General features: G+C 40.7%; 1 protein-coding gene across 3 annotated transcripts in view; it reads left to right on the top strand.

The window, feature by feature from the left end:
• The window catches only part of GRHL2 (grainyhead like transcription factor 2), a 160829-nt gene that overhangs the window by 82431 nt on the left and 52572 nt on the right, over window positions 1–25826 (top strand). For all 3 annotated transcript variants that reach the window (XM_041769136.1, XM_041769135.1, XM_041769137.1), the window contains exon 8: window positions 18396–18490. In XM_041769136.1, coding sequence (XP_041625070.1) covers window positions 18396–18490 — 95 coding nt within the window. The remainder of the gene's footprint in view (window positions 1–18395; window positions 18491–25826) is intronic.

Raw genomic sequence — 25826 nt, 5'->3', positions numbered from 1 at the left:
AGTTCATACACAGAAACCACAAGATCGATTGACTAGGACAAGGGGTTAGGAATACTTGCCTTAACCTGCTTTGTAGCCAATCTATGTAGAGCAGAGGAACAATTTTATTTTATTTGAGAAGTTAGCCTTATAATTATTACCTAAGAAAATGAGAGGAGCAATTAAATAGAAATATGGACTAGATCCAAATAAGGCAAATAATAAAAGCATTTTACTGGCTTACCTGTTGGTTCAACTTTGATATTATTACAAGGTTTACTTTTCTTAGACCAAAATGATTTCTCAGCCCTCACAGGACCTCAAATCTTAACTTTCTTATTGCCTCTTACCTGCCTTCGGACTTTTCTCTGTAATCTTTACACACACATGTGCATACACATGCACACACATGATTTATCTTTGAGATTGAGCTCTGTGACTCCTTCGGCTACCTGCTCTGAACCTGAACCTGAAGGGTATTAAATCAGTCCCTTAGCTTCAAATGGAAAATGGATTTTCTGTCCACAGCTTCAACCTGTCAGCTACTCACGGACGGTGAGGAAATATGCAAAAATCTTATATAATTCATTACTTTACTAGACTTAAAAAAAAAGTCAAACCATGTGTTCCTCTGGATGGTTAATACCATCTCCAGCATAAAGGAGGAGCTGATGCTGGGATGGTGTGCACATCTGTGTGTGGCACAGTGTCAGCAGGTAGCTCTGGAGGGCAGTGCTGAGAAGAACATTTATGAAGGCCTTACCTTGCTTCCACCAGGGGTTTAGCAATGCCTGCTGAGGGAGAAGGGAGGCTGATGGGTGCATGTACCATGTAGTTGTTACTGTGGATCAAGAACCTTCTAGTAGCCTCAAGAAAAAAAGGAAGACTCCAACATTTTAACCTCTGTGAAGCTGGAGGCTGCAATCGGGGCTCCCAGGTTGCAGGTTCCAAATCTCCACCAGTCACTGTGGTCACCCAGTACAACTGGGCCGTCTAGGTAGTGATCTTGAAACTGGAGTTAGAGACCAAGATAGGGCCCCTTTCGCTAAAGCAGAGATTCCTAGCCCGTGGTCTTGGGAGTCTGTGGGTGGACTTGCGGGAACCTCAAGCTCCTCGGGTTATGCACAACACAGTTTTGTGTGTAGAGGTGTGCTTATTCTTTCTTCTCATTTTTCAGGGTTCCTGGGCTAACCAGCCCTCCTCCAGCTCTCTGTCTCTCTACCTCCGCTCCAAGCAAAGCCCAAGGAAACTTTCATCTCTCTTTGTATTTTTCCTTATTCCCCATCCCTTTAGCACTTATGCTCAAGGATTGCTCTGTTGTCTCTTGTCCCAGCTGTTGTCTGTTGTCTTGATGGCTGGCAAACAGTCTACATCTTTCCTGACATACATTTATCTCACTTGGATTAGAATGGTGTTTGCTCTTCAAGGCTGTTTCCTCATCTCCTACAGACTTCTGATCCTCTGATTAGCTCCTCAGTGCTGGTTGCCAGATGGGGAGAGGACGCTCAGTGTCTCTGATGGAGTCCTTCCTGTAGGTCTGTGCAAGGAACAGTGGGGGCCGGAGGGCCTTGGGTGCAGGAAAGGAAGTGGCTTCTCAGAGCACATGGGGCCTTGACTCTTGGGTTCCTTGTATCCTGATTGGAGCTCCCAACGAGGCTGCTCCTACATCACACCAGGCACGGCTCTCCTTGGCAGATACTCGCACATTACATGGTTTGTTCTCTCACTTTTTGCAGGTCCTTGCTTGTTGTCAACTTATCAAAGAGACCTACCCTGCCACCTTACCTAAATGGCACACCCTCATCACTCTCCAGCCCCTTTACCTTTGTTATATTGCAGAGCATTTATCTCCACCCTACATTTTACTTGTGTACAGATGTTTCTGTTTCTTATTGTGCCCACCCTCCAACTGGAAGGTAAAGCCCATGAGGCCAGACCCTTGTCTGGGTTAGCACAGGACCTGAGACATAGTGAGCTGTCAGTAAATCTTTTCCTGAATGAAGGAGTGAGTTAGTGAGTGGATGAACAAACGTGTGGATAAAACTCTAATTCCACTCTGGACGGAGTGAACTGGGTCCTCATAATGCTTCCCATGTGTTCCTTGGTTTCTGTGTACCAGGCTCTTTCTAGACGATATATGTAAACATTTTATCCTTTGTCCTCAAAACAGCTAATTTTCTTGTTTAAAAAGTGAGCCGGTGAACGGTTAAGAATTTTACCCAAGGTCATGTACCTGGTGACTGATGTAGGTGGAATGGCAGCCCAAGAGTGTCTGAGTTTGCACTCCTTGTTTTTTATTATACTCTGGTCCTCACTCCACTGTAGTTCATCTTTATATGGCAACCTGTAGGTAGTTCTTGGCCCTACCAGGCCCCGATGCCTTGCAGAGTGACTGCAGACATCCGTGACCTGGCCTGGCGCTGATGTCCCCTCCTCTATGCCTTCCTCTCCAGATGTCGAGAATGTTTTGCAGTCTGGGAGAGGGTGGAACTCTTGGCTGCTGCTAGTTCTGACATTTCTGTAAGCCAGTTCAGATATGTGGTTCTTGTACATCAGGCCATAAACTATTTTGTTTGGGGGAGCGGGGAAGGAAACATTAGCAATTAGTTCTTACCTGATAAAAGTAAAACAAATAGACCTTGGCCCTAGTGTGAGTCCTGCTGCTTTTCAAAGCACACAAGCAGAGTTCTCCAAGCCTCACAAGTTCTTTCTTGTGAGCTTGTTGAATAACAGCAATTATTCTAGGTCATAAATGAGTTTACATTCTGCAGCCCAAGGAGCATTCCTGTGCCGATTAGACCTCATATCTCCTGTATAGAACCACTTAGATTGTTTCTGTTGTTTGCTCGTCTCTGTGGATGTCCCTCTGTAAGGACGTGGAGTTAGTGCTGGTCCCGTGTTCCCACCAGCTTGCAGAAAGGTATAGGTACTCCATATTCATTCAGAAAACAGGCCAGACCCTTCATTAGGAACTAGCAATTCAGAGGTAATTAAGACAGAGTCCCTGTCCTCAGCCTGCTTGAGTCTGGAGGCAAGCAGATCAGTGGCTAAGATGTCACGTGTCATATGGTGCCTTAGAGGAGTGCTTCCCTGAAGTGTTTCTGAGACCTCTCCGAAATGACAGTGAGAGCACATGAGGTCAGTGAGGTGGGGGAGGGTGCTGCAAGCCAAGAAACCAGCACAGGCTTATATAGCAATCCAGGCAGAAGAACCAAAACGAGATTGGCCGATTATCTTATAAAGTCTGATAGAATTGTTAGCACAGATGGGGGCAGTGGCAACTGTTGTACGTCTTAGTAAGAGTGTCCCTTGATTGAACTAACACAGGCAGTAAGGTGAGGGAAGTTCTGATTCTTAACCGGCTCACTTTTTAAACAAGAAAATTAGCTGTTTTGAGGACAAAGGATAAAATGTTTACATATTTCGTCTAGAAAGAGCCTGGTACACAGAAACCAAGGAACACATGGGAAGCATTATGAAGACCCAGTTCACTCCGTCCAGAGTGGAATTAGAGTTTTTTTTTTTTTTTTTTTTTTTTTAAACAGAACACTTGACAACTGATGGGAATTCTTTTTTTTTTTTTTTTTTTAATTTTATTTATTTATGATAGTCATACAGAGAGAAAGAGAGAGGCAGAGACACAGGCGGAGGGAGAAGCAGGCTCCATGCGCCGGGAGCCCGACGTGGGATTCGATCCCGGGTCTCCAGGATCGCGCCCTGGGCCAAAGGCAGGCGCCAAACCGCTGCGCCACCCAGGGATCCCCTGGAATTAGAGTTTTATCCACACGTTTGTTCATCCACTCACTAACTCACTCCTTCATTCAGGAAAAGATTTACTGACAGCTCACTATGTCTCAGGTCCTGTGCTAACCCAGACAAGGGTCTGGCCTCATGGGCTTTACCTTCCAGTTGGAGGGTGGGCACAATAAGAAACAGAAACATCTGTACACAAGTAAAATGTAGGGTGGAGATAAATGCTCTGCAATATAACAAAGGTAAAGGGGGCTTTAGAGGAGTGCTTCCCTGAAGTGTTTCTGAGACCTCTCCGAAATGACAGTGAGAGCACATGAGGTCAGTGAGGTGGGGGAGGGTGCTGCAAGCCAAGAAACCAGCACAGGCTTATATAGCAATCCAGGCAGAAGAACCAAAACGAGATTGGCCGATTATCTTATAAAGTCTGATAGAATTGTTAGCACAGATGGGGCAGTGGCAACTGTTGTACGTCTTAGTAAGAGTGTCCCTTGATTGAACTAACACAGGCAGTAAGGTGAGGGAAGTTCTGATTCTTAACCGGCTCACTTTTTAAACAAGAAAATTAGCTGTTTTGAGGACAAAGGATAAAATGTTTACATATTTCGTCTAGAAAGAGCCTGGTACACAGAAACCAAGAACACATGGGAAGCATTATGAAGACCCAGTTCACTCCGTCCAGAGTGGAATTAGAGTTTTTTTTTTTTTTTTAATTTTATTTATTTATGATAGTCATACAGAGAGAAAGAGAGAGGCAGAGACACAGGCGGAGGGAGAAGCAGGTTTCCTGAGAAGGAACCTGATGTGGACTTGATCCCATGACTCCGGGATCATTGACCGAGCAAGGCAGATGCTCAACCACTGAGCCACCTAGGGGTCCCTCTTCAGAGATGCTTTTAATGAGATTGCAGGTAACCTGATAGTCTCGTTTTTAGCATTATTTGATTGGCTTAAAAATTACAAAAAAAAAAAAAAACAGAAAACAGGCCAGACCCTTCATTAGGAACTAGCAATTCAGAGGTAATTAAGACAGAGTCCCTGTCCTCAGCCTGCTTGAGTCTGGAGGCAAGCAGATCAGTGCTAAGATGTCACGTGTCATATGGTGCCTTAGAGGAGTGCTTCCCTGAAGTGTTTCTGAGACCTCTCCGAAATGACAGTGAGAGCACATGAGGTCAGTGAGGTGGGGGAGGGTGCTGCAAGCCAAGAAACCAGCACAGGCTTATATAGCAATCCAGGCAGAAGAACCAAAACGAGATTGGCCGATTATCTTATAAAGTCTGATAGAATTGTTAGCACAGATGGGGCAGTGGCAACTGTTGTACGTCTTAGTAAGAGTGTCCCTTGATTGAACTAACACAGGCAGTAAGGTGAGGGAAGTTCTGATTCTTAACCGGCTCACTTTTTAAACAAGAAAATTAGCTGTTTTGAGGACAAAGGATAAAATGTTTACATATTTCGTCTAGAAAGAGCCTGGTACACAGAAACCAAGAACACATGGGAAGCATTATGAAGACCCAGTTCACTCCGTCCAGAGTGGAATTAGAGTTTTTTTTTTTTTTTAATTTTATTTATTTATGATAGTCATACAGAGAGAAAGAGAGAGGCAGAGACAAAGGCAGAGGGAGAAGCAGGTTTCCTGAGAAGGAACCTGATGTGGGACTTGATCCCATGACTCCGGGATCATGACCTGAGCCAAAGGCAGATGCTCAACCACTGAGCCACCTAGGGGTCCCTCTTCAGAGATGCTTTTAATGAGATTGCAGGTAACCTGATAGTCTCGTTTTTAGCATTATTTGATTGGCTTAAAAATTACAAAAAAAAAAAAATACTTGGAGATATATCCTGATAGTTTCATGAGGCTCATCTATGTACTGAACAAAATACAGAGCTGGTATTGTTAGCTATCCATGAGCACTTATTAGAAGCTTCTCTCTTGCTACACTTTTCAACAGAAACAAATTTATGTCTTTGCAATATCCCCAAGTGCGAAATTGTGCAAATCTAAAGTTTTCCTTCTCTGTTTACACAACCTAAAACTTGCCAAGAGAAAGTTTTTACCAAAATTAAATTAAGCTCTTTGAGGTTGGATAAACCAAAATAAGGTGAAGCTAATGTGAAGAAAAGTCTTTGAACAAGTTCCAGGAATGCAGAGCCACCACTAGTTTTTCTGCTTTTGAAAAGACTAGCATTGAAATGAAGAAGCGCTAAATAAATGAGCGTCTCGTCATTGTTTGGTGATCCTCTGAGGTACGTCTTGGTATTATCTCCATTTCACAGATAGGGAAACCAGCTTAGAGCAGTTAGGCGGCTTTACTTAGGTGGCTGCTGAGGATGTTGAACCCTAACCCACAGTTCCCAGATGCTGTGGTCCACATCACAAGGGAAAACAGTAACAGAAGAAGGCACCTGGATGGCTCAGTGGTTGAGTGTCTGCCTTTGGCTCAGGGTGGGACTCCGGGGTCCTGGGATCGAGTCCCACATCGGGCTCCCTGCATGGAGCCTGCTTCTCCCTCTGCCTGTGTCTCTGCCTCTCTCTCTCTCTCTCTCTTTCTCTCTCTCTCTCTGTGCCACTCATGAATAAATAAATAAAATTCTTTAAAAAAAGAAAAAGAAAACAGTAACAGAAGTATCAGCTTCCCTCCTTTGAAGGGCAGATTTGGCTTCTTAAAGAAATATATTTAAGAGAATTGGAATTTCAATTTCAAAATGATATCTAAATCCTCTAATAATTGGTGGGAAATAAGTAAACAGGAATAGAAGCGTGAGTAATTCAAGTAGCAGTTAAAGCAGAAATCACTTGTATAATGAACTAGAATAGCTCATGTGGTTCCCCCACCCTGTGCCCATCACACATGTAACACACTCACCTTCCTATGTCTGGTAACCAGTTTGGTGTGTATGATTGGGCAGCCAGGGGCAGCTTGGGAAGTTGCAAAGGGAGGTTAATCTACAAGAAATGGCAAGTGTCGATGAGGATGTAAAGAAAAAGGAACCCTCGTGCACTGTGGGTAGGAATGCAAACTGGTGCAGCCCTTGTGGAGAACAGTATGGAAGTGCCTCAGAAAATTAAAATTGAACTACTCTCTGATCCAGCAATCGCACCACGGAGTATTTACCCAAAGAACACTAGTACACTAATTCAAAGGACCCCTGTCTTTATTGCAGCATTATTTACAATGGCCAAATTATGGAAGCAGCCCAGGTGTCCACTGATAGATGAATGGCTAAAGAAGGTGTGTGTGTGTGTGTGTGTGTGTGTGTGTGTACGTGCACAATGGAGTATTATTTAGCTATAAAAAGAATGAAATCTTCCTATTTGCAGCAACATGGATGGATCTAGAGAGTAATTTTAAGCAAAATAAGGCAGTGAAAAAAAGATAAATACATGATTTCACTCATATGTGGAATTTAGAAACAAAACAGAGGAAAAAAGTGAGAAATCAAAAAACAGACTCTTACCTATAGTGAACAAACAGATGGTTCCCAGAGGGGAAGTGGGGGCGGGGGGGATGGATGAAATAGGTGAGGGAGATTAAAAGTATCGTTATCTTGGTGAGCACTGAGTAATATATGGAATTATTGAATCACTATATTTTACACTTGGAAGTCGTACAACACTGTGTGTTAACTACATTGGAATTAAAACTTTTTAAAAATGGAGGTTAATCTTAGGGGAAGTTGAGCAGCTGAACGGGTTGGGTTTGTGGTTCAGATTTATTGGAAGATAATCCATGTGAGGATTTACAGTTTTTGTAATATGTCTGTGTCCTGCACCGTTACCAAGAAGTCATTTCTTTTATTTGAATGTTTTCAGTCCAAAACTCAGAGTACAATTCTTTGTATTTGAAACTGATTTCTGACATTGAAGGCCGACCAGGCACTAGAATGGGTCTTTGAAAGAGACTGGAATATCTTCTCGTAGAATCGCAGTTCTCAGGTCTCTTTCTAGTGATAAAGTACCATCATCTAAGAGTTCAGTTTTCTTTTATAAGTCAGAGTTGGCTTAACTGGGAAGTTACAGTGTCTGGAAATATCATCTGGGGTGGAAAAACTTTGGGGACTGTGGTGCTGGAGGGTGGGAGCCCCATCTGTAGGTCTGAGATGATTATGGTGGATTGGCCACTGTGGGCAGTAACTTGTAATCCTGTGTGCCTATAACTTCTTGCCCCCACCCCTACCTCTAAGAGTGTTAGTATATTAAGTAAGAAGATGAAGAATGAGAAACTAAAATTAAACATGAGTCGTTCATGCAGTATACAAGAGTAAATTATTTACCCAAGCGCTTATCCATACCTTCATTCATTCAGCACACTGTCAGAAAGTACCAGGCATGATTTCTCAAGAGACAAAATAATTTGAGTTAAAAATAGACTGAAGTTAAATCTCACTGAATAACATAGACTAATGAGAAGTGCTTCATTTTAAGCCCATCCAAGCTTATTTAAATTCAGTCAGAATTCATAATGCATATATAGATCCTATAAAAGCATATGTGTTTGTGTGTCTACAGATAGGATATGACTTATTCTCAGTTTGAAATCAAGTTTACAAATCAAGACCAGCATTCCTTTAAAAAAGAGTAAAAAATACTAGCATACATGGGCTATAGTCATAGACTACAGTGAAAAATGCTTTCCTACTGTAAGTTTATTGCCATTACAGTTGAAAGCTAGTACATTGGTTTATAAATTCCTTTGCTAGAAACAGAAGGGTGAGTCACACACAAATAAAATACTGATTTAGCTCAAGAAAGATTCCTTCTTAGATGATGTCTATGAAGGTAATATAAGCAACTATGAAGAGTAAACAGTATATAGTATTTAATTCTAGTTTTAATACTAGAGTCACACTATATCCATCACATTCTATGAGTCACAAAATTATATCTTCATAACTTTAGCCATTATTATTCTAGATTATGTGTGGAAAGGTGCTCATTTGAAAGGTTGTACGTCACAGAAATCGAAGGGTTCCGGCTTTGTCTGTAGACAGAACTTCTTGGGTTCCAACCCCAGGTTGGCAGCTTAAAAACTGAGTGGTTGTTAGTGAGGGGAGGTGCTTAACACATTTACCTATTTCCTATTCTACTCAGTAAGGATAATTTAAAAAGATCAGAATTGTGTGAGGTAATGTTTGTGAAATATGTATATTTAGCACACACTTGGCTCTCAAAAACTGGTAGCTAATCCTATTGTTTGCTCAGGGGCTGGAACCAAATGATGAAAATACATTTAGAGCCTCTAAAAATCAGCTCAAGTGTCAACACACTTAAGGAAACCCAGGTTACCTCTGACTAGGGGAAAGCACGATAAAGAATATAATAGACTCATTAGAGTTCTTATGAGTCATCCAGGCTTTAAGAAGCTGCTTCTTTGATTTTGAAAAACAAAAAAATCTCAAAACCTACTTGGACTAGGGTTTATTTATTCTACCTATTTTAAGTCAGAACAAATACTTGTAGAATGACCCTCGAGTGTTTCCTGAATTTGAGCTCATTCTATTTGGTCTTTGCAGACATAGGGAAGCAGATGTTTGAGGACAAGTGGGTTGGGGGAAGTAGGGACCAGGGTTGTTCCCCTCACCCACTAAAGGACTAGCAAGGTCTGTTCTTTAGGTATTGTCTCTCTCTTTTTTTAAAAGGTTTATTATTTTAGAGACAGTGTGTGTAAGCACAGGGAGGGGCAAAGGGAAAGGGAGAGAGAAACCCCAGCAGACTCCTTGCTAAGCTCGGAGCCCAACATGGGGCTCGATCCCACGACACCATGATCACAACCCTGAGCTGAAACAGAGTCAGATGTTTCAACTGACTGCACCACCCAGGGGCTCCATATATTGTCTCTGTTTTGTAGATAAGGAAATACAGGCTCAGAGAGCTTCCATAACTCACTCAAGGTCACAGGGCTTGTTGAGAGGAGGATAGAAATTAAGTTCTGGTCTGTGTGTCTCCACCCCCAGTGTCCTTTCTTCCTATGCTTTGGGTACTACCCTATAAATTGATCCCTTGTATGTCCCACCCTATAAATACCCCAAATATAAACTTCCTCAAATCTTTGGTTTCTTTCTTTTCTTTCTTTCTTTCTTTTTTTTCTTTTCTTTTCTTTTCTTTTCTTTTCTTTTCTTTTCTTTTCTTTTCTTTTCTTTTCTTTTCTTTTCTTTTCTTTCTTTTCTTTTCTTTTCTTTTCTTTTCTTTCCCGAAACAACATCTTCTTAGGCTGTGGTGTAACTTACTAAATTGGCAATCGTGCCCTGAGCCATTTTCAGCATTCCAGGCTCATTATTTCACTAGTCCAGACAGAATCTATACATTTCGGAAGAGCAACAATTTTTTATATTAATTATACCATTCCTTTTAATCTCCAACAATATATACAAAAAATAATTAAAAGGGATAGTTGTAATTTACCAAGCACGTGAAGCTTAATTAAGGTGAAGGAATTAAGAGTTCCTTTGACGGCATTCCAGAATCACACTTACATACACAGTTTGAAGAAAATTCAACCTACAAAAGTCTGAGTCAAAAAACCTATTAACAGACCACCGATTATATACACAAAGTAAAAGAATAAGACAGCAGAAGGATTCACCATCATATTTTCCATAACAATTAATATAAAATTGAATCCCATAATTTCTCTGCAGAAAGTAACTTGCCAAAAACATACATGAAAAGCACTGCTTATTCACCCACGCGCAGCGGCCCTTCAGTGAGACATTGTAGTTTGTCACCTTTCTTCCTCAAACCTCTTGTTTTCTCAGAAGGACTAACTTTGGAACTTGTCTTTCAATCTTCCTGGTACCCCTCAGGATATAGAGATGCTTTCCTTGTACCCACTCCTGCCCTGCTTTGTCAAGGAATTTACAATGGGCCCAAAATGTACAGTCTCTGCCTCATGGAACTTCCCCAAGTGTTTCTCTACCAGCTAGTTACCATGTAGGATGTGCTATGTTTTTTCTCTACAAGATATTAATATCTGGTGACAATTTAGTATTTAATTTGTGAGATAAATATAGGCAATGATTAATAGTATGATTTTTAGCATCAGACAGACCCAGATTCAAGTCCCAAGTTGGCCAGCCATCTGATTTTCTACAAGCCACTTAACTTCTCTGTGGGAGGAGGATGCTAACACCTACCTCACAGGTTGTGAGGATTAGATGGGGTAATGTTGATAAAAGACTACACAGGCTTGGCACTCGGCAAGCTCTTGGTTTATGGCACTTATTATTATCCAAAGAACATTTGCATTTTAATGTCGCGAGATGACAATATCCTTACCCAAAGGAATGGATGTTTCAGGATGGGACTCCCAGGCAAGAGAGCAAGCAGACATTTTGGAGCAGGTGGTACTCCAAGCTCACCATATAGGTAACTGCCTGGTTTTCCTATATGTGTAGTTTGTGTCCACCCGAGGGGAAATCTTTGAGGAAAAAGAACAATCTATTACATGGATTTCATCGATAATCAATAGAGAACTTTAGTGACAGATGTCTCTTTCTCTAAGAATGTATGTGGACTGAACCAGATACACCCATAGATTCAGTCACTTCACTCTGCCATAGAACAGTGCTACTCAAAGTGTAGACCCCAGACCAGCAGCATTAGCCCCATCTGGGAGGTCATTAGAATGGCACATTCTTTGCCACATCCCAGACCTACTGAATCATAATTTCTGGTAGTGAGCCCAGACATCTACATTTTACTAAAGCCCTCCAAGTGGTTCTGATGCACCCCAGGATTTGAGAAGCACTGTTATAGAACATCCACACAAGCCTATAAGCTTTGGGAATCCAGAAATACTCATTCTCCATCTCTGGGGATTGTCCTAACAGGCCCTAGAGAATGTATATGGCTTTGCATTCCCATCCACTTCACTCTGACATTCCAAGGACACACAACTGCTAGAGAGGACCCTGAAAAGTTTGACTCTCACCAGCTACATGACATTAACAATGAAATAAACTTCATTCCTATTTCATTAGATAGACTCTCACTTCTTCTTTCATGGTTCTGTTCTTTTTGACGCTTCAGGTCAGTTGTATACTTTATGGTTGTTCTTTTGTGTGTAAATTATTAAGATTAATAAGAACTACCTTTAAAACTCAGATTAAAAAAATAATAAAATAAAATAAAACTCAGATTAGGGACACCTGGGTGGCTCACTGGTTGAGCTTCTGCCTTTGACTCAAGTCGTGATCCTGGGGTCCTGTAGGGAGCCTGCTTCTCCCTCTATTTCTCTGCCTCTTTCTCTGTGTCTCTTATGAATAAATTAATAAAATCTTTTAAAAAATTAAGAAATAAAACTCAGATTAAATTGGCATACATTTTTTTAGAAACCTATTTCAGCTAATTATAATTTTGTTCCATCATGCTGGTTTTTGGAAACATCTAAGCCATTTTCCCACTTATATCTTCATTCTCACTAAGTAGATGTTAGTATTCTATAGATATTTACACACCAGGGTAAAATACATGTAGTTTTTATGTTGCCTTGTCATCTTTTAGGGAAAAAAAAAGTCCATTCAAAATGTAATATGTTCATAATTAAATGCTTTATAATTTTTTTTTGAGTGGGGTGATTACTTTTTAGCTATGATGGCTATCATACAGGAACAAGCTGTGCACTCAAATCACCTGACTTCTGGTCACAGGAGGGAATCCCAGGTGCAGGAGGTTGAATGGTGACTTTCAGAATGATTTGTCCATGTCCTAACTCCCAGAATCTAGAAATAGGACCTTATTTGGGAAAAAGGTTTTTACAGAGGTACTTAAGGTTCTCTAGATGAAATCATCCTGGCTTAGAGTGAACCCTAAATCCGATGACAAATCCTTAGAAGAGAAGAGAAGAGGGGAACAGACACAGAGACACAGAAGAGAACATGATGTGAAGACGGAGGCAGAGATTAGAGGGATAGGTCTGTAGGTCAAGGGACACTAAGGATTGCCAGCAACTGCCAGAAGCTAGGAGTGAGCCTCTTAACTCTCAGGGTCTCCAGAACGAACCAACACTGCCAACACCTTGATTTGGAATGTCTGGCCTCCAGAACTGTGAGAGAATACAATTCTGCTGTTTTAAACTACCAAGTATGTAGTATTTTGTTATGACAGCCCTAGGAAACTAAGCTTATTACACCAGCTCAACACAGTGCCTTTTACTAGTTGAGCAGCTATCAACATTTATAAAATTTGGGTTTGAGAAACTTTCTTGAGTAAAGAAGGAAGGCTTAACAATGGGCTGCTGAGTTTCTGTTTCTATACCGTGAGTCATAAGCCTTTAAGCAAACAACATTAACACAGTTTTCAGAAATGGGAGATGTATCTATTGGCATTTTATTCATTGGACAAAAAAGTACATGGACAAAACAACATCAATATTCATAAGCTGTTTGGTCTAGAAAATTTTCATAGTCACAAATAAATGATAGAGCTATTTTACCATCTGTAGGAATGTGTTAGAGACTAAAGATGAGCAGATATTTCTTGTATTGCATAAGGTTAAGGAAGAAGGCGTGGGGCACCTGAGTGGCTTAGTCAGTCAAGTGTCTACCTTCCCCTCAGGTCATGATCCCCAGGTCATGGGATCTAGCCCCATGTCAAGCTCTCTGCTCAGCAGGGAGCCTGTTTCTCCCTCTCCCTGTATCTCTGCTCCCCCTGCCCCCACCCCAATGCTTGTACTCTCCTCTTAAAAAAATCTTAAAAACAAACAAACAAACAAACAAAAAAAAGAAAAGTAAAAGGGATGACATCAATCTCTTAATTATATTTTTGGTTTAGAGTGCTCGTGGATACATTCATTCATTCACTTAACTCATTTATTTTAACAAATGTATGAAGTGCATTTTTTCTGTATGATGTTAAGCACTGAATAAACAGCAGTATTTAAGAGCAAATAGCTAATGGGAAATGGCTGGTGATAAGTAAGTAAACAAATAAATAAAATTTTGGCACACGGTATAAAGGAAATAAACAGGAATGCTTGGGTGGCTCAGTGGTTGAGCTTCTGCTTTCGACTCAGGCCATGATCCTGGTCCTGGGATTGAGTCCCACATCGGGCTCCCTGCAGGGAGCCTGCTTCTCTCTCTGCCTGTGTCTCTGCCTCTTTCTCTGTGTCTCTCATGAATAAATAAATAAAATCTTAAAAAAAATAAATAAAGGAAATAAACAAGGTAGTATAACCACCCAGTAAAAAGTAGCCTTACCAACCTTTTTGTTTTTTGTTATTGGCACAAAAAAGCTTATTAAACATAATTGTGTTGTTCATTTATTATTTGTCTACTTATTTATCTTCTGTCTCCTACTGGAGTATAAAAGCCGCATGATCAGGGACCTAGTCTTGTTTCCTGCTGTTTCCTCAGCGTAGGGACACTGCCTGGCAATAGGGAACACACAGTACATATTTGTTCAATACATTTGTTGATGAAGTGAATATGATAGAAACGACAGAGGCCCTGTGCCAGATTAGGGAACCCAGAAAACATTGTATTTGTATTTGTATTTGTATTTGTATTTGTATTTGTATTTGTAATGCATTTGTTTTTAAAATCCTTGGTCAAAGTGTTTGACCAAACCACTTTGGTTTGTCTTTATTTCTAAATATGACATTGTTTTTTAAATTTACAATTGAACTAAAGCTGTCTTAAAATGCTTATTAAAAACTAATTAGAAAAAAAAAATAAAAAAAATAAAATAAAAACTAATTAGAGGGGGATCCCTGGGTGGCTCAGTGGTTTGGCGCCTGCCTTTGGCCCAGGGCGTGATCCTGGAGTCCCGGGATCGTGACCTGCGTGGGGCTCCCAGCATGGAGCCTGCTTTTCCCTCCTCCTGTGTCTCTGCCTCTCTCTTTCTCTCTCTATATCTATCATGAATAAATAAATAAATAAATCTTAAAAAAAAAAAAACTAATTAAAAAGCTGTTAAAATCCTTACTAAAAACTTCAAAAAAAATTATAAGACTGTCTTTTAAAACAAATAGATATAAAGAATTAGGGAAACTCCCTTTCTTTAAATTCCATGATCTACTTCTCCCTTCAGAATTTTAAGAGATTGGCTGGCCTGATCAAAAAAAAACACAGGTTTGCATTTAAAATCATCCCATATTGGGGCAGCCGGGGTGGCTCAGCGGTTTAGCACCGCCTTCAGCCCAGGGCCTGATCCTGGAGACCTGGGATCGAGTCCCACATTGGGCTTCCTGTGTGGAGCCTACTTCTCCCTCTGCCTGTGTCTCTGCCTCTCTCTCTCTCTCTCTCTCTCTCTCTCTGTCTGTCTCTCATGAATAAATAAATAAAATCTTTAAAAGAAATCATCCCAAATAAAGCCATAAATTTTTACTCTAAGTTTGTAGGATGTAAAATTATTTTCCTTTGCTCTCTATTTTATCTCTTAGCTTTAGATATTTACTTTAAAATCAATAAGAAAATTTGAATACCCTATGAATAAAATGAGCAAAGGATATAACAAGAAGCTATTATGATAAGTGAGTAAATTTCAAAAACAAAGAATATAAAAACACAAAAATCCAGACAGTAAAGGAAAGCCTGTTCTACCTCTTTTGCAGTTAGGGAATTGCAAATTAAAATAGGTACCACATTTTGCATACCATTTTGGAGAGAAACAGTTTGAGGAAACAGGAATTCATACACTCTTATCGTGAATATGTATTGTTTCAACCTTTCCAGGAGTAATTTGACAAAATGAATTAAAAGCCCTAAAAACACATTTGCTTTTGACCTATTAGTTTTACTTCTGAGAATATATCTTAATGAAATAATGAAGTATGTGTGAATATTTAACCATATTGATAATTAAATGAAGTACTGTTTAAGGTAGCAAAGTATTGGACATCACTTAAGTGACCAATAAGAGCAAAATAAAGTTATGGCACTCTTAAAAATTCAATATAATAATAATAGTATTTGGCAATTATAAGTATTTTCCACAAGTGTATTTATTTACTTAGAAAGATGCTGCAGGCAGCAGCCCAGGTGGCTCAGCAGTTTAGCGCCGCCCTCAGCCCAGGATGTGATCCTGGAGACCTGGGATCGAGTCCCACATTAGGCTCCCTGCTTGGAGCCTGCTTCTCCCTCTGCTTATGTCTCTGCCTCTCTCTTTCTCTCTCTCTCTCTCTCTGTGTGTGTCTCTCATGAATAAAAAAAAAAAAAGATGCGGAATTATTAAGGAGGGAGAAAGCAAATTAAAAATAATTGTTCCAATATTGTGTAAAATTATTTACATATTTTGGAGAAAGGGATTCAGAGACTGAGGTAGGAAACATGAAGTCTGCACGCATGTGCTTTTAGTGGTTGTGGATGAGTAGATTCTGGTCTCTTTAACTATGGAGAACACACATACTTCTGTATTACAGGGTATATGTTTTATTTAAAATATAAAGATACATAGTTTTGCTTTAAAATTTCCCTGGAGGAACCAATAAAAAAGTGAACAAAGGCCATGAACAGGTAGTTTCTATAAATAGACACCTTGGTTAGCTATCCTGGATGTGAAGAGATGTTTGAATTCACAAGTGAAGAAATGCAAATATTATGTCAATAGGATACCACTTTGTACCCATTGGATTGACAAAGAAAAAAAATGTGGAATCTTGGTAGGTGAAGGGGAAATAGAGTTCTGGCAGAAGTCTATATTGGGACAACTCATTCTAGAGAGTGGGTCTCAGCGGCCATTCTGGAGAGCACATTAAGTAGGTTTTTCTGGGATTAGCCATCAACCCAAATCCTGGTAATAAGGAGAAAACCAAATCAAACTGACTTTATTTTATTACGGATTAATATGGATTTGTTAATATCATGGACTTTTATTATTATTTATATCATGGCTGAAAGAAGCAAATAGGACTATTGTTTCTCTCAGCCCAATTCACACAACACAATGAGTTGTATTACTAAAAGAAAGTAGCTAAAATCTTGATAAAGGATCACATGAACTTAGAATTTATAATAAACGAGGAAGAAATGGATAAAAATGATCAGATATGTGAACTTTAGGAAAGCAGACTTCAAAATGGCCCAGCATTAATATAGAGAGCTTGTTAAAGCCTCAAGAAGCCACCAGCCTTGGAGTAACACAGCAGCTTCGAAGAATGTAGCTTGAAGAAAGGACCACTTGGCCAGAAAAATGTCAGATTTTGTAGACAAGGAACACTTGATACATCCTGGATTTCGGTCATAATACCTAGTTCCTGTCCTAGCTCAGAAAGAAAAATAATGCAGAAAGATTTTATAAACAGAAAGACCTCTAACTATCTGAAGAATTGAATCTTCCTCAGGCCCCAGTTGTGGGGCTGGAGTATCAGGGCATAGAGGAATCTCCGGGCCTGATTGTGAAGGACATGATAGGTCATAGTGTAAGTTTTAGTCTTATAAAAAATTATAAAAAACAATCATCTGAGTTTCATTTTAGAAAAATAATCATGGGGCTTTGAGAGAGAGAACATTTGTGATTATGTGACCACATTGTGAATGATCCAGACCTCATAGGAAAGCAGATGGGCTGTGTACCATGATGCCAACCAGGCAGGACACGGCCGATGTTTATGTAGTACAGAATCAAGGTAGGCCAGAAATAGGGGGAAAATCCAGATGGTAAGTATAAGCTAAAACACTCCGGAGGTAGGGAGGATTAAAACTAGGAATATCATGTCCAGACCTTAATGCCAAGTAAGGCAGTGACCGTGGAGAACATAATAATGTGTAGTCTGTACCAGAAAGCTGGAGACCACCAAAGTGTGTATTTTTGGGGAGAGGGGATAAGTGAATAGGGGCCGATAGTTACCTTGGAATTCTCTGCAGATGATGAGAAATAAGCATGCAACCAGCAATGTGATTTGATCAAAAAAGGGTTCATAGCTAGGGTTGCCAGATAAAATATAGGGTGCCTAATTAAATTTGAATTAGTGACAAGCAACAGGTACTTTTTCAGGATAAATATACCCCAAATAATTGCTAAATCTGGCAACTCTAGCAACCAACAACCCAGTTTCTGAAAATAAAAGTTATGCACACAGGCAAATCAACCCTACTTATTTCCTAAGAATATGTAGCAAACACATCGATAGCTGTTGCATTTGTGGGAGAAGATAGTAGGAATAAAAATGAATAAATAAATATCACATAAACAAATAAAGGAAGAGAATGGCCTCGAAAGGATAAGTGGTGATAGTGAGCTGAGTATCATTAAATTAACTCTTTGTGCCTAAATCCAAAAAGAAGTAAAAAAAGGTTTACTCTTCTGGAATTTCTTCCCTGAAGTCTTGCTGGCACTGCCTGGCTGATAAACAGCATACTCTATTCTACAGAACAATCCCTTGGAATTCTCTGGCACTTCCAGGAAAATTAAGCTGCAGGAAAGTGAGTAGGTGAGGGAGTGGGTAGGTGACAAAAGATCCAGGAGGGGAAAAATTAATAATTTTATAAGCCTTGTAAAAAAAATGAAACCAATCTTTTAGGAACATTACTTGACCTCGATTTACTCTTCTAATAGAGGAACATTCTTCTAGAGTAAATATTAGTAAGAGTATCAACAAGCACAAATCCTTAACTGTTGCTGAGGGTCAGCTGGAAGAGTAAGCCAAGTTTAAGTTCTCCCCATTGGAAAATGGCAGTTCAGTACGTGTCTTACTCTCTTAAAATCTTTTTCTTTTTTAATATTATAGCTGATTACAAGGAGAGCTTTAATACAATTGGGAACATTGAGGAGATTGCATATAATGCTGTTTCCTTCACCTGGGATGTGAATGAAGAGGCGAAGGTGAGTGGAAAAATAGTATTGATTAACTTCTTGTGCCTTTTAAATAATGCTACCATTCTCTGCAAATGATTCTTTTTGCAAAAGCCTCTGTAAATAGGGGAAGATCTGTTAACTTGAGCCAGGAAAAAAGGAACCGAACCTGTTCTCTTTCTCTAGAAGTTACACACATTCAGTTATGTGCAGTGAAATCACCTTTTTGGGGGGTAAAGGAGAAAAAGTGCATGCTTCTTTGTGGCCTCCCGCAGGACAGGCCAAGCTGCCTGTCCCCACCAAGTCCTTCAGGTCCCCATGCTTTATTTTAGCATGTGGGGCTGGCAAAGCTGGGCTAGAAAACCTTCTCCACCTACACTGCAGTTTCCTCCAGACAGCCCTGATTGCTCCCTTCTGCAGAGGCAGCAAAGTGTTCAGAGCTAATGTGTCCGTAGGTAAGTGACTGGGTAGGCCTCTGGCCCCATGAGTCCTTCCAGGTGTACCCTCTTTGAGGGAGAGGTACAGAATGCAGGGCTAAGGTCTCTGACCTTCACTCGCTGCAGTATAGCCACCACTGTGACCTTGAGCCTAATCTTTCATGCTGAGTGCTGAAGCTTTTCCTGTTTTTCTCTGGTTAGAAAGGGCAGTGGTAAAATCTTTGGCGAGTTGTGTCCTGAGGACAGATGTCCACCACCATGCTGATTTGGGTAAAAAAAAGTAAGACTTGGTGATATTCGGATTTGCTTTCCAGGCATGAGTCTCTGATTTTATGAAAACTACAGACTTTCTGCTTGTGCCACTCTTCTGTGTTCTTTAGCTTCTCTGATCCTTGATCCTTATTTTACACTTAGGGGAAAGTTCCAGATGAAACCTAAGCTTGTTTTCTGCCTCAGTTATGTACCATTTAGGAGGGTGTTAGAAGACTCTGTCTTCAAACTAATGAAAAGGTCAATGTAAATAGTTACCTTCAATGCTTCATTGTCTGTGAGCAGGGGGAAGGCTGGGTAAGAAAGGAAGCTGGATGGGAGCTTGTGGGCATGAGTTATGGAAGAAGAATTGCTCAGTGTCTCATTTCACTCAGGTATGAAACAATGTAAGTGAAATTGGCTTTAAGCCCAAGGAAGGTGACCCAAATGGATAAGCAGCAACAGAGTGCCAGAACAGCCTGGAGAATGTTCAGTGGCTCAGTGCATCTGAGGGAAGGAAGCCGCCTTGCAACAGGTGGGAGGTCAGGTCCCACACAGAACTGTAGGGGAAGTTTGTCTTCTGCAGTCCACTCCGCCTCCCTTTAGAGTTCCTCATGCAAACCTTGTGCTGCCTCTTCATTCCGCACTCTCTCAGAGGCTAGATGACTGGGGTAGATAATGAAAGGCCATCTGTGCAGTGGCTCCATGGGGCAGAGGTTGGAGTCCTTAGTGAGCCGTCTGACCTCCCTGGGCTTCAGTTCAGTTCCCTCCCATGTACGAACACAACACAGTTCCAGTTGTCTCTGCTGCACCACACCTCATGCCTAGGTTAGGACAGGGTGGGGGACAGGGGATCCAGGAACCTTCCAGCATTGTGAGGGGCAAAAGGCAGGCCCACCGTGTTGGTGGTAGGGGGATCCTGTCATCGAAAGTACTGGTCACTGTAAAGCCAGCTCTAACTGTGAACTGCATTCATAGCCCAGTTTTCATCATCAGTCTGTGACTATGAGTGCTAGGAAGTGAATGCATCAGTGGAGGCCTGTAGGGGAAGAGAGGAAAACAACAAAACAAGTGAAATGAGAGAGGGAGACAAACCATAAGAGTTTCTTAATCATAAGAAACAAACTGATGGCCGCTGAAGGGGAAGGGAATGGAAGGATAGGGTCACTGGGTATTGGGCATTAAGGGGGGCACGGGATGTAATGAGCACTGGGTGTTAAATAAGACAATGAATCACTGAGCTCTATCTCTGAAACCAATAATACACTACATATCAATTAATTGAATTTAAATAAATTTTTTAAAAAATGCCTAACCGGAAAGGATAGCTTAAATGATGGCAGCTCTTTGGTGAACCAGCGAGGTAGTCAAGTTGGGGGTGGGCTGACCTTCCTTTCCTTCTTTTTTTTTTTTTTTTTCTGGCTGACCTTTCTTTTAGCCCAGTGCAGATGCTCATCTCCCACAGGTAGGAGCTCAGTGTTCTTTCAATGTGTGTGGTTGTGCATATGCGTTGTTCCAGGCTGACAAGTTTAAGCTTATGTAGACTTTGACAAATGGCAGTGGAGAATCCTTTATCTTGTTTATTGTGGCAAAATTTGTTTGTTTAATATCTATTTTTAGTGACTTTTACTTGGTGCAGTCGTATGCAGTCTGGGTTAATGGATAAGTAATAAAAAAACTAATAATTTCCCCCAAACTACTAGAAGGGTTTATTTTTAAAGAAACATCATAAAAGTTAAATTCACTTCATTTAGGAGACTAGAATTTTATTTTTCAACCTATAGACCCCAAGGTATTTCTTTAAAATATTATTGATTTTAGGGGCATCTGATTTTAAGCATCTGACTCTTGATTTTGATTCAGGTCCTGATTTCAGGGTTGTGAGGTGGAGCCTTGATAGGCTCTGGGCTCAGCAGGCAGTCTACTTGAGATTCTTCCCTCTGCCCCTCCCCCCTGCGCTCCCATGTACTCACTCTCTCTCTCTCTCTCTCTCTCCCAAAATAAGTGAATAAATCTTTAAAAAATAAAATAGTATTGATTTTATAATAAGCAGTTGCAAAAAACAGATTCTTATGGTTGTTGAGAAAAGAGCTTCAACAAAGTAAGAAGTAAAAGTGTCCCTCTCACAGAAGAGTTTTAATTTTTATAAGATGGGCTTCTCAGGAGCTGTTGTCCATGCTTTCAAGTTACTATTTGTAATATCAACAGAGAAATCTGTGGGCTTCAAAGCTGGCGCTCCAATCAATGTCACATGTTATTTTGGTGTACATGGCCAGAGGACACCAAGTTATGACTTACACCTCTCATGTGGCCCACAGAATGTGTGTGTGTGTATATGTGTGTGTGTCTTGCATTTAGGTAGCTATATTTCAAATTTTAAAATTTTTGCCCACATTTAATAATCAAGAGATGATGATTTTTTTAAATCTAGGCTTCCAGATTCTTTTGTGTAATGAAAGATTCTGGCACCCGTGAGGCCAAGCATTTGCAAGGCCAAGAGTGGTTCTTCTGAGGTACTAGCTGTTCTTTTTAATACTTACTTTGGCCTTTTCCATTCTGGAACTTTCCTTACCTGGTCCTCAAGGACATCTGAGTTTTTATGCCTCAACCACACTCCCTCAACTGAATATGCAGTTTCCATCACTGGTTTTCAGAGTTGGGGAAAGTAATAGCCAATTGAGGTTGACACAGGATGTCAGAGAGTAGTGGGGTCAGGAGCCCCTCCAGCATTCTCTGGTTCCTTTGGCTAGGCCTTTGGCAGCAAGCCTTGTGTCAGCACTATTCGAGAGGGTTGCTGTGACCTTTTGAATGCCCGTGACGGTAGTAAATCTTTGAAGATGTTTAAAGAAAAACATCAAAAATCACTTGGGCCCAAATATAAGTACATATCAAGTTGGATAACACCACTCCACAGTTAAAAATGAGATTTCTCTTGTACAAGACCAGCTTTAAAGATGGCAATGTCACAAGAAATGCTACAAATATACTTTGAGTTATAGCAGCTTCATCTGAGAAAACCATATCTTTTTTTATGATAACTATGTTAGAGGGTAACTTTTATCTGGAGATTTACGTTTTGGGACACTCACTAAAAAAAACAATAACAGGGACACCTAAGTGACTCAGTGGGTGAGCCTCTGACTTTGGCTGAGGTCATGATCCTCGGGTCCTGGGATCGAGTCCCACATCAGGCTCCCCACAGGGAACCTGCTTTTCCCTCTGCCTATCTATCTATGTCTCTGCCTCTGTCTCTCATGAATAAATAAATAAAATAAAATGTTAAAAACAAAAACAACAACAACAGCCTAGTATTTGGTAGTCTTACCACATATCTATAATCAAGACCTCATGATAAAGGTTTATAGCTTTTTCTAGAGTACAGTTCCTACTTCTTTCTTTTGTTGCTGCCTTACATTTTATTTCTAGCTTTCCTTAAGCATAAATAGAAGAAAGGACGTGAAACTCCAATCGTTTAATGTAAGGGTAAGAAAAGTTGGGCTAGGGAAGGTGTTAAAACTATTAGTTAAAATGAGGTCTGGGGATTAAGGCCAGATTCTGTCTCAATTGCAGCATGGTTCTGCCAGGACTATCAGAGTTCTTCCACCCAGAACCGGTTTTGCTGGTTGTACCACAGTGCCCCTCTGCGCAGTGACACAAGCGGCAGAAATAGTCTTCAACAGGACATTATTTTCCCCTCAGGGTCTGTGCAATCTGAGAGCTCATGTAACATGAACTGGAGTCCCTGGGAATGACTCAGGCAATATCTGGGTGGGCGAGGGTCTCAGGGCCCATGCTGTCACAGATTGGAAATTGATGGGGGGATGGAGCACTGCATCATACAGGAGAAACAGCCCTGAAATGGAATCCAAGCCATCAGGTGCTAGTTGTGGCCCTGGAATAGCTGGCTTTGTGACTTTCCCCTCCTGAGCTTCAGTTTTCTTAGCTGGCAGATGGCAGGAAGGGGAGCCAGGTAGATGTTGACAGAGTGTTAGGGTCCAATCCATGTGATTCTAATGGGAAGATCACAGTGCTGTGTTCTTTCAGGACTCCCATTTACAAGGTCATTTCAATTCTTTTTTCCACTTAGCCAAACATTGGTACCTACAAAGTAGATTTGCTGCTCACTAATCCCCAAGATGAGGAATTCCCATTCAAGACCCTATTGAATTATTGGAGAGCGGTGAGCTCAGATTGCTGGCACGGAGCACTGCCCTTCTCCAGGCAATGACATCACCCCCAGAGTAGGAGTGCAGCAAACCTTAATTACAGGCTCCCCTTTCTCCCAGATTTCTAAAGAGATTCTTGAAATGGGGCCCTTTATTTTTGTCCAGTGCCGATTTCTCTATTCACCATGATTTCAAGATTAAACCAACCTCAATGTGCTACAAAGGCCTCTCTCATGTGACCACAGACAATTACTTGAGCATTAAGATGCTACTTAGTGCTTTGAGAAACAAGTTTCCTTTTTGTGTCTTTCCACGGGAACACCGTAGCAATTCCACACACACCCCCACCCCCCACCATTTCTATGCTTCAGGCTTCTTAATGGTTTATAAACTAAGATGAAGGAAGCTTCTTCCCATGAAGACTTTTTTAATCCCTCTGCATCCAAGCCTTTGGAATGATCTTGATCCAGTAAGAATGTTCATCCTCCGTCACTTACCAGCACTGCTAGATAACCAAGCAGTCAGATACACCCACTACTACCCTATCTCCCATCTCTGATTTTTAAAAGAATCTATAATAATTCAATAATATGAAATTGCATCTCCTGGGTTACTTTTTGCTGCCTGTCACTTCTGTTTGCAGAAGGAGTGATTACCCTCCGGAGTGGTGCCTATTCTATGCCTCCTTCCCCTCTCTGTGCTGAATTGCAGGAAGGACTTCAGGGAATAGGCCAGTCCAGGCTTCTGCTCTGTCATATCAGCAGTGAATGTTCTTCCTGCATTTGGGGATTTGGGGAGGAACTCATAGACAGAAAGTTGTTGCAATTTTAGAAAGGATCAAGGACACAGATAAGGTATTATGTTTTTATACCTGTTTGCAAATTTTTGTGCTGAGATTGTGGGGGGTAGGGTTGAGACTTGGTCAGGGTGGAGTGGGGAGCAGAGAAGCTCTGAGACATCTTAGGTCATTTTCCTGTGTATCTCAGTTCTGATTCCATAGGAAGCATTGTAAGATTAGGCAAGTGGACAAGGCCGACTTTAAACATGTCCCTTCAGAGTCCAGAGTCCATACTCTTAATCATCCCAACAGAGAGAAATCTGTATTTCTTTTTAGACCAAAGCATACTATGATTTTCCTTCTTAAAGAAGTTTATGGAGTACAGGTCCAAAAAAAAAAAAAAAAAAAAGACAACAAATGATGAGTCCCATCTCCTTGAGCAAAGCAGTTCAATTAAGTCACCCTGCTTTTGCCAACCTCTATCTCTTCTCTGTACTTCCCACCAACGAAGATGGTCTCACTGATCCAGTACTTCTAGCACACAGGTCTCTCCCTGTTCGTGTCTTTGGTTACCCTGGTGTACATTATCTATGGATATCATATGAGAGTGAGGACTGTTCAAATGGGTGTGTGTTTACCTAGCATTAGTGATCTCATTTGCATAATCATTACTTCACTCTGTATTAATTAAAGGTCAGTGCATGCTTTGCAACGTAACTTCTTCACCACAGTGTGATACTTTTGTACTCCGTGTTCCTCACTTTTATCTAGCTCCTTTCCCTGGTATCCTGAATTTCATTTCAAACTAATTTACATTATTTACGTACATGTTTCTTTTACACTTTTTCTTCTGTTATGTGTTATGTGTTACGACGTTGTTATGAACCATGAAGACTATTCTCTTTTTTGCAATACCATGCAGGAAGTACAACAACAACAAAAAATACAAAGCAAGACTGGTGATCATTATTAGAGAAAGTAAAGGTTGCACAAGGCACACACATTGGCTATTAGCTTTCTGTTTGCAACCTAAGAAATGCAGTAAATGAAAGCCCACATTTACCAATCTAGTAAATTTGAAGCAAATATTTACACATAGGCCATATTTATTTTAGAGGTAGATTCCTCTAACTTTGAGTCCCTTTGGATGCTTTAAATGACTGGATTATGAAAGAGATTTCCACGTAATTTTTCAAATTGTGAGGAAATTCAAGGCAAGGGGATGCATGTTGATATTTCTTCTGGGCTCTATTTCCCTTAATATTTGGGCCTTATACTTATTGTCCTTATGTCTGATTTTGCTCTGATCCCAAGGGGATATTATATGAGATCTGAGATCCAGTTTGAAGGATGGAAGCATGGATGTCCTGAGATGAGTCAGCTGGTTGAGCCAGAAAATCAAAGTGGAAGTTGAGAGTAAAAGGTTATCTCCTATATTTGTAAATCCATCCTTAAAGAGGGACATGAGTTCCTTTAATGTCTTAGCATGGTCCTGCAGCTGCCCTGGACTTAAGGACATTTGGTGTGGCCTGTGTCACAGATTCCTGCGTACTGTAGAACTATCATGTAGGGTGACTTACTCTGTTCATGTAAAGTCCAGGGTTCTTCCTTTTCTCTCTGTATGGGTCAACTCTTTCTCTTCCCATGCTGTCGTTTCAGGGTACAACTAGTGGTCACCAAGCAAAGCCTAGCTTTTTGCTCCATCAGCGGCTAATGGATGGAGAAAACAGCCTTTC

The sequence above is a fragment of the Vulpes lagopus genome, chromosome 9 (assembly GCF_018345385.1).
Source record: "Vulpes lagopus strain Blue_001 chromosome 9, ASM1834538v1, whole genome shotgun sequence".
NCBI classification, from domain to species: Eukaryota; Metazoa; Chordata; class Mammalia; order Carnivora; family Canidae; genus Vulpes; species Vulpes lagopus.
This window is presented reverse-complemented; position numbering and strand designations above follow the sequence as displayed.